The 15442-nt window shown below is 37.3% G+C and overlaps 1 protein-coding gene across 1 annotated transcript in view; it reads left to right on the top strand.

Moving 5' to 3' along the window:
- Positions 1-12075: 12075 nt before the first annotated feature.
- Positions 12076-15442, top strand: part of LOC110850149 — a 31599-nt gene continuing 28232 nt past the window's right edge. The window contains exons 1-2 of the mRNA XM_035852294.1: positions 12076-12294; positions 12547-12602. Coding sequence (XP_035708187.1) covers positions 12279-12294; positions 12547-12602 — 72 coding nt within the window. The 5' untranslated portion in view covers positions 12076-12278. The remainder of the gene's footprint in view (positions 12295-12546; positions 12603-15442) is intronic.

Consider the following 15442-nt stretch of genomic DNA (forward strand, 5'->3'; position numbering starts at 1 on the left):
TTTTAGCAAATTGTATCATAATTTTTGTTATCGTTTCGTCTTAATTGTATTTAAGTGAGTTGAAGCATCGGATAATGAGTGGTGACGAGGATAGTTTGCCTGAAACTGGAGGTGAATACGCGAAACCGATAAAACAAACAAGACCGTCCGTTTCGGTTAGTGGAATCGTCTTTTGAAGGCTTACTCATCGTACACTTCAAACGGATTAGCACGGTCGCGGGGACAAGGTCTTTCGTGCAGGTGGAAAGATGTGCTGAAGCCGTTGCTGGCGTCGTATTCGACGATCAAAGCAATCAAGACGGTCAGATATTCTGAAAAAAGTGCTGCTGTATCCAAAAAAAGTGTGAATTTCTAGCTAAATAGCAGTTTTATATCGTGCTAAGTGAACGCCAGAGCTCCCTTAAATTTTTAAGCAATTGCTTTCACTTATGGTGAGTAAGTGCGTCAAAGTTGCCATTAGTAATATGGATGTGAGTGAGAGGGTCCATTTTGCAGAAAAGTTAAGGGCTCACTTAAGCTTAACTTTGAGTGTGCATTATTAATTCGAAAAGTGCCGAGGTGAGGGTACCCTTACGCTCAAACACCCCCAAGTGCTCATTCCCAATTTGGCCCTTAGTCTCAAATCGTGAAATACGTTTTGAGAATTTCATGAAAATGCCTGAATACGGTAGGGAAAGAAATTAATACATTTTTGGTGAAAACCGCTCTAAGAAATATTGACCCCTCGTTTTGCCCAAAATCGCAGACTGGGTTATTTTTCAACTTTAAGCTCTTCCCATACCGCGAAGGGCAGAGTACAAACGGGAAAACGCTGCCATCGGTATGAGACAACTCTACTCACACTGGTTGGTTCATTCCCAGTGCCTTCCCTTTACTATACCTATGACCCCCTGTCCGACACTCCCACAAGATGATGATGACCCCAGTGGATAAATGAAGACGATGATGATGACTATGCTGGTGGAAATGCTGGTGCTGCTGCAGGCCAGTAAACAAGGCTGGGAAGTTTAGAGGGGCTTTCTCTGTCCAAGGGTGTTTTATTACTGCCGGACTCGGCTTCCGTATTTTACTTTATATTACACGTTTCACCAAAATTAACAAAATGTCACCTTCCTCCTTCTACTTCTTCTCTGTCACGTAGCCACTTTCCCTACGTAACTCCCCTCACACTCCCAGAGGGCGCTCAACATGTTAACTACACGGGTGGTTACAGGTATCAGAAATATAAGCTCATGGGACGCTGAGAACCTTATCCAAATCAAATTTGTTTGCAGTCTTAACAGATTCTGGTCTAAAATATTGTTTATACAGGTACACATACTTAGCACTGGAAAATCCAATAATATCTAGTGTAAACCCGGGCGCCTACCGGCGCCCTCCTGCGATCTGGCGCCCCGGGCAATTGCCCCGCTTGCCCTCCCCAAAATCGGGGCCTGACTGAGGTCAAGGACAAATTACAACTATCCGGGTTTGGGGTCGACCCAGAGAAAGATGCAACTCTAAATGATGGTAATAATTGCTACATCTAAGCCTCGCACGTATGCAATTAAGCCTTGTTGTATTCCATTCACAAATTAATTAATTAAATTTAGGTTGGATTATCAAAAAATGTGCATACTACCACATTTTAGATGGGATAATGGGATCGCGGCCAAATATCCAACCTCCACACATTGAACAATCATCTTCTTTTGGAGAAATTGGTGTCGCTGAAAATGATGAGGATTTACTTGACCCTATGTCGCTACCGGTTGAAATAAGTATTAATGTAATGCTAATGAGCACATTTAACACGACATTAATTTTTTGTAAATAAAATCGGGTCAGGTCAATAAGTAATTGTTTTGTTTTACTCTTTCAGTTGGGCGAAGAAATTCTGCCCGACAGCGACTCCACCCAAACGGCTACTGAAACAGAAATTTCAAGTAAACCTAGTGAACATGCAGAGGGTGGTGACTCAGAAGTGAAACGCCTCGTAAAGTCAACTCTTTCTGGGCTTGGTGTAAAGAAGCCGGAGAAACCAAAAACCGCAGTGGGGGTTTTCTCAAGCGTTATGGAATTGCGGTTACAAGACCAGAAAGAAATTGAAGTGAAGCGCATTAAATTGGACGAGGAAAAATTTAATTACACCAGGCTCCTCGATGATAAAAAGTTGGAATTGGATCGTGAAAGGGTAAATAATTTATAATTCTATGCACGACAATTTTATTTTGAATTCTTTAAATAATACAACAATTTCCGTTTTGATATAGGCTGAGCGAGAGTTTATGTTGCAAGAAAAAAAATATGAGCTGGATCGGGAAATAAAATTGAAGGAATTTCAACTGGTACAGGATCGACAAAAGCATGAGCTACTAAAAATCGAGAAACAAGGCGAAATCGATATTCGCAAATTATAGATGCAAATCGAACTGCAAAAGCTCAAGAATCAGTCTCAATAAACTCAATATTTGAAAATCATTAATACAATTTATTTCATTGCCAAAATAATTTCACATAATGCAGTTCTCTTAGCTTCTGCCGTTGCTGCATTTCCAAGTTCTAAATTTGCATCATCTTGTTCATCATCGGCTTCCATAACCATTTCATCCAATTCAGTCCATGGATCCTTGCGCATTAAAATATTGTGTAGAACAATACATGCTTTTATCCACCGGCAACACTTTATGTGACCATCTCTGTCAATTTGAATGCGAATCTGTTTCAAACTCTGAAACCGTCCTTTCAAGAGTCCAATTGTGTGTTCCACGGCTATTCGATGACTGGAGATATATTTATTAAAAGCCCTTTGTGTCTGAGTAAGTTGACCTTGTCGTCTCTTGTAGGGGACAATGAGAGTTTCTGATTTTGGATATGCTGAATCTCCTATAATATATTCCCCAGGGCTGAAAAAATTGCGTGGATTTTTTGCGATGTCACACGCACCAAATACTTTGGCGTCGTGAACACTCCCGGGATATCCAGTATAGAAATGGCGTATTATTCTATTCGGGTCACAAATAATTTGAAACTGAATGGAATACTCTTTTTTGCGTGACCAATATGTCTCTTTTTCTTCAATGGGGGCTTTGAAAAATGGAACGTGAGAACCATCAACAAATCCTACACACTTAGGCAAACCGTTCTGAAACATTTCGTCGCCGATTCTTCTTCTTTCACTTTCATTTGGCCACCTAATCCAGTCATTCGATATGGCCAGTAAACCTTCGATAATACGGTTGGTATAATTGTTGACAGAACCATGTGACAACCCAAATTTTGCAGCTATATTCTCTGAGCTGGATCCATTTCCATAAGTTCCAAATTGATTCAAGGCAACTGCTAACTGCAACTCCAACGGTTCTTGGTAATTGGATTCAGGAATCGACCCTGTAGAAATTGCGTTCCCGTTATTAGTAATCTTATTAAATTACTTGTCCTACACCAAATTTACCTTTGATAATTCTTAGTAGATCTAAAAACGCAGACTTATTCACCCTTAGTTGGGCTCGAAACCTTTTTTCATCCAATTGTGGCAAGACCTTTTCCAGCCAATCGAAGCTTTTTGGTACAGGATTACGGTCTTCGATGTACCTCGAAGCTTTAAAAAACGCCATGGTCTCCGAGACTTCTAACGCATTTTGAACATCGTCAATAAAGAAAATTTCACTACAGCCTAAAAGTTCTAAGAATTCCAAGAGTTCTTGTTTTGAAGTCTTCACAGGCATCTTGACTTTAAAAGGAACTACTTATAACTGATTAACTAACTTTGATTGGAGCGAACTAATTACAAATGAATTGAACAAAAAAAATGAGCGATTGGACAGGCGAAATAGATCAGATGTTTTCATAGAATTAAAAAATCGGTACAGTCAACTATTGAGCGAAAAAAGCGGATTTCAGATTTTTTAGCTTTTGGCTTTTTTAGATCTTTTTTACAGACTTGGGACTCCTTATTATTTCACCATTTTGTGTGGCTTCATATTTTCGTTCGGCAGCCTTTGAGTCTAAAAATTCATATTTATATGTATACATAAACAAATCTGTTGGAAGGCATTGTAATTTTATGATTCTTACCATTTGGTGAAGCATCGTATTTCCCTTGGGTATTCGTTGTGTTCATGCCTAAAAAATGCATATTCATATACATGAGTCAATCTACTGGATGGCATTTAATTCTTATGATTTTTACCATCATGTGGGGCATTAAGTTTCTCTGGAGTAGTCTCCGTAGTGGGCGAGATGATGAAACCTAACATAACATGGATATGAGATGGCATTCAGTTACATATACTTAACTTTAGTACACAAATAATATTTTACCCTCACGAGTCGAGCCTTTGTTGCTTGTGATTTTTATGGGGATAACGTCAGCAGAACCTGAAAGCGTCAACACTGTAATTAAGTAACGAAAATAACGGTACAACTGTTCCATACCATTCAATCCATTTGCTGCTTTCCTGATTGAACTGTTTCCCCGTTCTGTAAATTAATGGACATATTAAATTAGACGAAATGAAGGGAGGGTGGGAAATTATTACCAGATGGCTTGGCTGTAAATTGTCGTTCCTTCTTCCCCGCAGCAAAATCTGTCAAACTTTTCATGTAAATAAATCAAAGATCGAAAAAGGTGAAAATATTACCAGTCATTTTTCTCCCCTTCTCTCCTCCTTCCGTATTGTCGGCCGCCTTTGTACCTATTCACAGATTTACTCATTCATATATTCATTTATTGCTTTTAAATTGAATTTGGAATGTACAGACCATTCTGTCCACGCGATGATTTGATTGACACTGAATTTAGACAATTTCGTTATACTAATTTAGACAACTTTATTTCAATTATATTACAAAAGCGTCGTTACTTACATGGACATGTGACTAATCGTCTGCTGACCTCCGATTCCAACTCGTTTCCCTTTGTGAAGCAGATAAACTCATCTTCAAAACTAATTCCAGCGACGCACCCATTTTTACACTCACTGCAATTCAAAATACTGTGACAGTGGTCTGCACTCACACAATTTAGGGCCAGCAAAATGAAAATTAACTAAATAATTAAATAAACTAAAAATAAATAAAGGGTTGCGACTTCTATACTTATTTTTGATTTACTCACGTGTTGAATATCGCTCGCAGTAAATTGGTCTATGGACTACATGATGAGTCCATGGTCTAAATATAATGGACCAAAATGGACCATGGTTCGTTGTGAGCTACGGTGTTGACTTTATTTCATGATGGTAAAGAATCTAGTAATCTAAGCATGTACTTTCTGGAGTATTTACCTAAATAATGGCATTTATGCCATTATCAACTCTTAGGGTTGAGAGGTGAGGTATTTGTTCGCAGCAATCATGCAAATTTTCTCTACTGATATGATGTGTATACATATCAGTGTATACATATCAGTGTATATGCATGAAACCAATTTTGTTAGATTGTCAGATATTTAATTACTAAACACACATAAGCTACAAACATTCATAAAGTATTTAGACGAATACATATTTTTAAAAAATACCCCGGTATTCTGCAGCTAGCACTTATGCATTGATTATCAACAATGGTCGAAAACTTTATAGTCCGTTCACAATGGGAAATGTACTAAACTAGCGTATAAGCCTGTCTCCCGCCAGGCGGGTCTTACTTAAATATTTCATTGCCTCATTAGCTGAAACTCTCTGTTGTAGACGTAAGTCAAAGAAATTTGTAACGAACGTGAAAGTGGAAAATAGACATGATGACAAACTAATCCTGTGGGACTTTTAAGACATTTTTTCTTCATTGGAATGGCCCGCGCGGTCACCGGAGCGTCGAAAGTCACATTGAGTATCAAATTCGTGTTCAGCGTTCAAAATCAGTTAGAATTGACACATCTGACGTGTATTCGACATGTGTGACCTTTAGCCTCCCCGACACGGTCACTGGGGCATCGTAGGTCAAATTGAATGTCAAATTCGTGCTCAGGGTTCACAATCAGTTAAAATTGATATGTATGAAGTGCCTTAGCGACTTTCTAGTGGAGTTGATACTCAAATCACTTTCCCCACTTTCACTTCCGTCACGGACAAAATGCCGACAGACATTTCCAGCTTATAATATAGATTTTTCCAAAGTCAATTATTTCATGAAAAATAGCGAGCAACATTTCGAAAAAAAGATGGTACAGTCAGACAGATATATATTTGTCTGTATTAAAGTTGCTACAGTATCAACATTGTGCCGGACTGTAACAAATTGCTCTCAATATGACGAAACTTTAACAACCGGGCTTTTATTATACGCCACTTTGGCAAATTCATGGTTGTGAAGGGAATGGAGTCATCAAACTAATGAATTTTCAAATAATTTTCAGACCTTAAACCGTTTTAATGCAGTAATTGATTCTTTATTGAAAATTTAGATAATCGTATTTTTCATTCCAGCGGGAAAACCGTAATCAGTTACACAATTTTGGCAATTCGTTTGCATCCACCATTTTACGAAATGATTGGATACGCAGTAAGATTTTTAGTAACGCTGAATTCTTAAGAAATGAGGTCAAAGTGATAACAAACGCTTTGATTTCCGTGGTCTTTATAAAAACTTTGAGCAGGAATTAACAGTATATAAACATGACCGCGTGAAGTCAAGAATAATTCAATAGTGTCAATTTTCCCATTTTTTTCTTTCCGATTTTTGGTTCGTTTTCGTTAGCGAGTGACAAGTTAATGGGGGTAAAATTCATCATGGAGGTGTACTACACACATGTATCTGGATGGGCGTGATATTTGTGATCTCATGGTCACCACTCGCTAACAAAAATGAAACAAAGATTGATGAACTCGACTTGTTTATATTGACTGGTAGCGAGAGTGCACTCTCGAGTAGTGGCGGCTCAATGTAGATTATAAAGCTAGATTATACGCAATGTACAGTATGCAACATATTTGACTGCCCGAATATTTCTGTCTTAAGATTTTTATGTAAATTTCTTAAAATGCCTGCAATTTTGATGTAATCCGATATATTTTAAGTAAATGGTACAAAAACAAGTTTGAAATATCTGCCCGATATTACTGAAATATTAACGAAATACATATGATATCCAAAAGCGACTCAACTTTTAAACCAACTGAATTGCATGCTATACTTATGCATGAGTAAGAATCAGTAGGCTTCAGGTGTTGTTGTAGGTTTTGATGTATATGGTCAACGATAGTGGGACATACATTTGTAAATCGGCATTTCAAGCAACAAAAATCTTGCTTTACATATAATTGTTTTATTCATGTTATACGAATCCACAGGGATGTGGAAGCAGACAATTCAAACGGGAGAGTGGAAGCACATGGGGCGCGTGGGTCTACCGAATTCTTATTATTATTACTATAATTAAGTTATTATTCGTTGTTGGGCGTTCAAGTTGTTAATATTTCATCATTCGTTGTCGAGTTTAATCAAAATCTAGACATTAAAAAATATTATATATGGATCCCTTGACGTTGTCCTCCTCCGTTGGAGTCATTGGCGAAAGCAAGTTGAACATTTGGAAAATATTTCGCAATGTGGGGGAGGAAGGACAAAATATTTTAAAACTTGCGAAATTGTCACATGCTGCCGACCACACCTATGGTCTGGTCGTGACCACGAACGATGAGACCTATTCGTTTTTCCGTGCACAAAAAGATCAAGACAGTACTGACCCTACCAAGTGCAAGATTTGAAAACTTACCCAACTCTGCGGCGTCCGTGTGAAAGGCGTCCATGTATACACTAGTTTTTTGTTATTGACACCACTTTTTGGTATTGTTTTGCTTTGTAGATTTTTTTTACCGCGCACGCCAACTTTGCTAGAACGGAGGAAGGAACCCTCTATTCGTGGTTTTCAGAGATGCAAGATTTTTATTGGTACAACAGGAATATTACTAGTCAATTAGGCCGCGAACCCTATGGTGCTGCTCAAGGTCATCCGGATGATGAGGGTATGTTGTGTAATCCAGCCCTAGTAAAGGGCAGTCCTACGGGGGTAAAGGCTCGTCAACTCACCTTTCGAGCATGGACTGAGGCATATACCGTGGAAGTAAGTGTGAATGGAGACGTCCATCACTGGGGAGAAAATGTAGAAGTCTCCAGAATGGTCCAGGATCCCGCAATACCGGCTTTGATTCCCAGAGAGCATTTTGACTTTCAGGATGTCGCTTCGGTCGCTTGCAGTGACTCCATCAGCGTCGCCCTGACTTGCAAAGGGGAGGTGAGACTATTACACTTTGGTTCCGTAACATGCTAAATTCAGACATGTTAAATTTTATGTTTAAGTTGTTCCATTGGCTTTTTGACAATGAGCCCCAAAAGGTATTGCACACGGGGCTCGTACCCTTCAAACAGGTTATCGATTAGTGGTATAAATAATTAGACTAAATAAGCAGAGTAAGAAACTGTTTCTTTTTATATAGATAACCGGACACTGCGGCTTTATATTTGCACTGACTACGAAAGGAGAAATGTACTACTTGAAGGTAGCTGACCCTCCATCGTCGTCGTCCTCGTCGTCGTCGTCCACTTCCTCCTCTTTGAAAGTAGTGGAGGGTAATAGGCTACATCTTGCAAGGATTTTTGAAGATTATGAAATTGAATTTATCTCGTCGTGTAATGGGAAGAAAATGTGTGTCGGAGTTTGGCGCCACGCCAGGGCGCCAGATATGAGTTTTACACGGAAATATCAATGGATCCTTCATTAAGGGTCCTAGTAATTTCTAAAAAACATTGTGGGTACCCTGGACACGAACGACAGGTCATGAGTGTCCCTTGTCAGCTTTTGGTAAATTGTGTCATGGATGCATGCATATGTACGTAAGTAAATGGGCATGCTGGAGATGTATACATATTTACATACACAAGAAAACAGTTTATCCACCATTAACGACAAAAATGGCTACAATTTTATAACTTTCAGACTGATAATTTTGTATTTGAATTGGTTAAAGGATAATTAAAATGATCTCCTGCACATACAATTTATACTACAATTAATAAATATATATTCGTACCTAAAAGCTTAGTACTAAAAGAAAACGAAATTATAGTACGAAATTATAGTTCATAACACAAAACCCTTTCAAACTTCACTGCTGAAGAAATAACTTCATACATTAGTTTATAAATTACCTATTTATTCTCCAAGGTATGAATTCCACCACAGTGGCTGACCAAATCCTGAAAGTCGACGTATTTCTTACCACAAAAGTAACATTCACTCCGTTTAGGATCATGCCGCCTTGTATGCTTTGTTAAATCGTCCTTCGAGTGACTCTTGTACTCGCATTTGTCGCAGGAATGAATCTTCTCCATGCTCGGGGGGTGTTTCCGCTCCACGTGACGTTTCAAATGACTGGATGTCGAGAATCTTATTCCACAAAATGTGCAGGGATGATTCCTCTCATTTCCATGAACAACGCGAACATGCCTTCCTACATACGAAGGACTAAAAAAAGTCAGAGGGCAAAGTTTGCACGCAAAACTCCGTCGGGCAGATGTTTCCAAGTGTATCTCCTGGAAATCAAATCAAATACAAAACATTAGCAAAATTTATTCAATTTTTCCTTCAAAGTACTGTCCCTCACAAACGAAGATTTTGCTCGAAACATATGTACACGGGGTTGAGCATGACAACTTTTATATTGTGAAAAACTTGTGTGAAAAAGTAATTTGTGAAAAACTTGTGAAATAGGTAGGTAGTATTTTATAAAATCATCCATAGGGTGAGACACACGTGTCAGTTGGAAAATATTAAAAAGATAAGCCTTCCACCGCCAAAAGTTCAAGTTCAAGTTATGTGGCAAAACTCAATGGACCGAATTTAGTATGACCTTTACTACATCAGGATAAAAAGTAACTGGTCAGGGGTCGGTCTCCAGATAAGGAAGTTTCTCACTATTTTAGCTCCACCAGATTTATGTACGCGGTCAACCACTAATTTCACAATTTTTTCCAAATTTCGAAAAATAATTTACTTACCTCGTGACGTTTTAAGTCACCCACTCGTGCGAAACTCTTCCCGCAAGTGGTGCAATTTAAGGGCTTCTCAGTCGTATGGGAAGCAATATGAATATCTAGGTTTGTCTTACGCTTAAATTCTTTACCACAAAGTGTGCACGGATATCGGACCGGATTTTCGGCATGTTCGGTTTTTACATGTTCCAAAATACTGCTCTTGTTTAGGAAGGTTTTCTCACAGGCGGGAAACGTGCATGGAAAGCGGGATCGTTCTCTCGATCCGTGCATCACGTCTTTGTGTCTGCGTAAAGTGCGCGAATCGCCAAACGACGCAGGACAAATATCGCACTTGGGACGTTCCCGGTTGGTGTGGAACCGGGTCACGTGGGCAGCCAGGGCGACCGGGTTTTTCGATACTTTCCCGCATATCTAAGAAAGACATTTTGAAGGTAGATTTTGTGCAGATTTATTTAACATAATAAATTATTAAGTTTAATGGTGCCAAATTGAATAAGACTTCATCAAGACTTTGATTACTTAGAACTTGTTTAATTTAACATTTATTTAATTACTCAACAGATCCTACCTTGCATTTCATCTTTGCGTTGGGATCATGCGTGACGACGTGTTTATTTAAGGAATACTTATGTTTGAACGTTTTTGAGCACTTGGGACATTCCCATTTCCTTTCTGAGTTAAGATCCATCTATATTTCGCGATAAGAAATTTACCGACAAACTGTAACTACAAATAATTTTTACTCACTAAAAATGTCTCGGATTTGTGTAAGACAACCAGAATTCCAGCACTGCCGTGGCACATACAAGGCTGTGTTATTACTAAACGTAGTTTTTGAAAGGTGAGCAGTGCAGGTCGGAAAAAAGGTGGCAGTTTATAACATTGGTCTCCCTATGTACATACATATTTACAGGTTTAGTAGGAATGATGCATAGATCGACCTTTTTATAAAAATAGCTAGCAACCTTTGGAATGCATATATTAAATGTGCAGGTTGAAATTTTCGTACGAAGGAACCCTTACATCACCACCTTCATCAAATCATCAACTTCCTATCGGTATGCATTTGTAAATCATGTTTTCTACTATGTGGATTCATAATAAAGTGTTTATTAATTTCCATAAATAAGTTTATCACCGTAAAAATAATGAATTTGCTATTTACTACAAAAATACTTTAACTATCCCAAATTTCAGATAAGTATAATTTGTTTGAGGGCTTTTTGATGGAATAAAAATGCACACCTTGGGAATACAATTTATACTGAACCAAGTTATTAAGAGTGTACATATACACTCTAAACAAGATTTTAATGAATCATTACTGCGCGGAGTGCATATATGACTCTACCGCGATAGTAATGATTTGGTATTAAAACAATACTATATGGTAAAAAAAAGTAACACAAATTAGTGCTAAAATTATTACCAAAAAGTGTTATTTTATTACTAAATCTATACCAACGTAATTAATTCCGTCACGGTAGAGTCATATATCTACTCCGCTGGTTTTTTTATTACCAAGTTGCTATGAGTGTACACTATAAATATAAGAGTACATGCATACTCTTTCATATTCGCTTTAAGATTTTATTTAAGGCAAAAAGTAGTCCATCGCTTACTCACCTGTGCGTGGAACAAAACTCCATTGCCTCTGATGCAGTCATGTATCCCCGGGATACTATCCCGGCTGATGACCATAATAAATAGACATGATCATGACACATGACCATAATATGTAATTGCTAACCTGACGATGGCAATTCCATGGACTCGGCTTCCAAATATTTACAGACATTTAGTCACACGTCGTACCCTGACAGGGAGAGACTATCCGCATTTTTGCCGTGTTTGCTTATGTATTTATTTCCTTGCTTTGAGACACACTGTAAATAAAATTGAGTAAAATAGCCAGCAACAGAACTAATGTGTAAAATTTACTCCAGGTTGAACAAAAATCATACAAAGTTTGATAAATTTTAACTTTTATTGGGCAACTTTTGCTCAATATGTAGTTGTCCTGGTGGCAATTTCACTCAAAATTTAGTCAATTTTACTCAAAATTATTTAGAGTGTAGTGATCCTTCGGTACAAATTTTGTTTTCAGGATAACAACCCCAAAAAGTGATACTGAATTCACGACAAGAGATGGACATGTACGGTTGCAAAAAATCTTTTAGTGGTGCCACTTGAAAAAATTCGCCACAAGTTGAGACTGTTTTAAGGAAAATGTTTCTTTATTGATAAGTGATTGCCGATAAAATTGTGTTTATTGTGCCTGAGCTGAGGTCCAGTGCGGTGAAATGGCCACAAGAACAGGTAATTTATACATGCGTACGTAACCGAATTGTAATTTCGTCAATATTTTGGCCAAATATTTATACGTAATTTATTCATTTTAACGCATTCACTCACTCGCTGAATAGTTTTATTGCTTTGTGCAAAATTCATAGGTTCAAAGCAGAAAAAGTGTGTTAGACCGTTTTTCATATCGTGTAAATACATCATATCGTGTACCTAACATGCAAAACGGGGTAAAATGTCAATTTTTATAATTTGATTCAATTTCAGCTTTACTGAATGCACTGATGCCTGTTTGCGTTGGAGTGCTAATTATGCTACCAAATGTAAGCCAATTTTTTCTTATGTGTTCCCTTATGAGCAGACGTGGTTTTTAGCAAAACCTATTTGATTTTTGCATGTTGAACTAACCCAGCATCGCTGCTGGGTTGGACGTAGGGTTGCCGACAGGGTTTCGTTAATGCCACTTTTGGAGGCCTAATGTCATGACATTGACATTAAGTGACAATAACCGACATTAAGTGACAAGTGACATTAAGCCAAATATTGGGGGAAAATGAGAGGGAAATCAACGCGGATCATGAGATTTTTCATCACAGTCGGTTTTGCTCAAGGCAAAATTTGTTAAAAATTCATCGTTTCTCATAACAAATTAAATAATTGTATATTTTATATTTGAAGTTATATTGTGGGGACGTAGATCAGATAGGTAAAACTTGTCTTGTAAAAATGGAATTAACTATTGGATATGGAATACTGTTGGTATTGCGTTGCGCCTGTGTCAATTTGTACCTGTGCCAATTATACACTCACAGAAAAATCGACACCCAACTGACACCAAGCCGGTGTCTATATATGACTACCGGATTGGTGTCAAATTGACACAACGTGGTGTCAATTAAGTTGCGCACCGCGCGGTGTCAACCCAACATGCCGTTATGACAATAGCAACACCGGAGTATTATAACGGGTTGTGCTCAGCTATGTTGTTGCAACACAATATTTTAATATGTCCACGTTACCGCTTGGTGACAAATCCTTCCCGGATGGTGACGGCTTAGCTAATAGGTCAGCTCTGCTTTGACATAATGAGGTAAAGGATTGGGACACATTTTAACAACGTTTTGTAACAAATTTTTTATTTCACACTAAATAATACCATATTTAGCACTTACAAATTAAAATATGTATTTAAAATCAGGAATATTCTATAGTTAACCAGATAATACACCAACACAAATTCTATAATATTTTATGTACTTCATAACTTATCTACACAAATCATACACTAATATATATATATATGTACTATTAAATCAAAAATTAAATATGATGTCTTAAAGTAATAAACATCCCATCAGAACTGCAATTATGCATTAATTCGAAGCAATCATGTATTGGTAAATTATTTACATCGCATAAATGATATACCTCACCTATATTGTTGACTCTGTAACTAAAAAAATGACGATCGAAGTATTCTACATTTAACTGACGCAAAAGTAAATAACAGGTTGACTCATTTGTAAGCAAAAATTCAGAAATAATACCAAATTTTGGAAAAATAGATTCATGTCCAAAACAAACTACAAAGTTTAGCTTATAATTATAATTTTTGAACCATATCTGATTTGTGGTACAAATTTCCGTATCCACGTTACAGTCGCGGAACTGGTCACTATTTCGCAAAAGTTCAATAACGTCAAATGAATTTGAAAACTGATAAAGTTTCTGTAAAAATATGTTGTCTGCTTTTAGAGCAATCTGAGTTGAAAATTTTTTGAAGGCAACTGCAGAATATTGCTAATGACGCCAAGCAAGAGTGTGACAGATGTTTTTGAAATTTTTTGTATTATTTGCTAACTGTGCAAAATAGTTGTGCTTTCCCTCAAATCTCATCGTCCAAAGAGAAATTAATGGACCACTTTGCCTGACAACGAAAGGATAATGACACATGAAATGATGTTTTGGGATTAAGCGACAATCAGGGAACAGTTCCTTAAATTTGCAATGATGCTGTACAATTAATGATTCTAATCTAATCAGAATAGCCTCAGAAAACTCACGACAAAAAACAATACTCATCACATCTAAAAGCAAAAGGATTAATTCCCACTGTTTTATCGCTTCGTCTGTGAAAATTAGATCCCCAATTATAATTGGCAAATGCCTAATAAGGCACCACGCTTGAGCTGCTTTTTGACCGATCCTATTCCCAGTATTATCTAACCTAATCGGACTTGGTTTATTTTTGGAGTCTAGATATCCAAAATCATACGAGATAAGCCTTTGATTAATAGTGTCCAAATCAAAACACTTTAAAGAAATTAACTTTTGAAGTACTAACTTGATCTCGTATTGCACGACGCCTTCCAATAGGTGATATCCACAGAAGGTGAATCAAGAAATTTGAAATATTTCAAGTCGTTAAAAATACAAGGTCTCTGTACCCCATTTGTTTTTCTTTGGAGATCAAGAGAATAATTTTCTGCGTTTCTGATTTTCATTTTCTCGTGCTGGAAAATAGTTTGAGCCTCTTCTTTGCTTGTGCAACAAATTCTGCAGTAATTATTGGCATTGAATGACTCATGAAATCCCAAAATTGCATTGCCTCCTAAATTATCAAAAACGATGGTACTAACTGTTCCAAATAGTTTGTCCATCCCTAATGTTTTAATACCCTCATTTTCAAGAATTTTAATGTCTGAAATAATTAAGCTAAGAATTGAATTAAGGCCGTATTTTTTCGCATCCTCGGAGTAAAATAAAGCTAATAAGTGTATTTGACTTAGTTGAGAATTGACAAAGTCAGGAGAATTTCGTAGCACAAAATATAGAGCCCCAATTTTATGAACTCCCCGTTTAGACCCAAGCGGATTAACCGTTTCAAAATCGTCATAAAACAATTGTAATTGTAAAGAGTCTGGAAATTTCGAAAATAATTCGTTGGATTTAAATGACTTTGAATGAGAATAACACGCGTAAGTTTTTGAAGTATGTTCATGAAAGTTTAAATACCTGGAATATTCCGGAAGTTTTACAATTTTTTCTAATGTTTTTAGCAGAGGTACATACATAAATGTGTCCTCAACCAATACTTGCTGCCTTTTGTTATTATTAACCCTTAATTCCACCCTGCTTCCTAATGTTAGTTCCCTTGGCGAGA

This window comes from Folsomia candida, unplaced genomic scaffold (assembly GCF_002217175.1).
Source record: "Folsomia candida strain VU population unplaced genomic scaffold, ASM221717v1 Fcan01_Sc005, whole genome shotgun sequence".
Taxonomy (NCBI): Eukaryota; Metazoa; Arthropoda; class Collembola; order Entomobryomorpha; family Isotomidae; genus Folsomia; species Folsomia candida.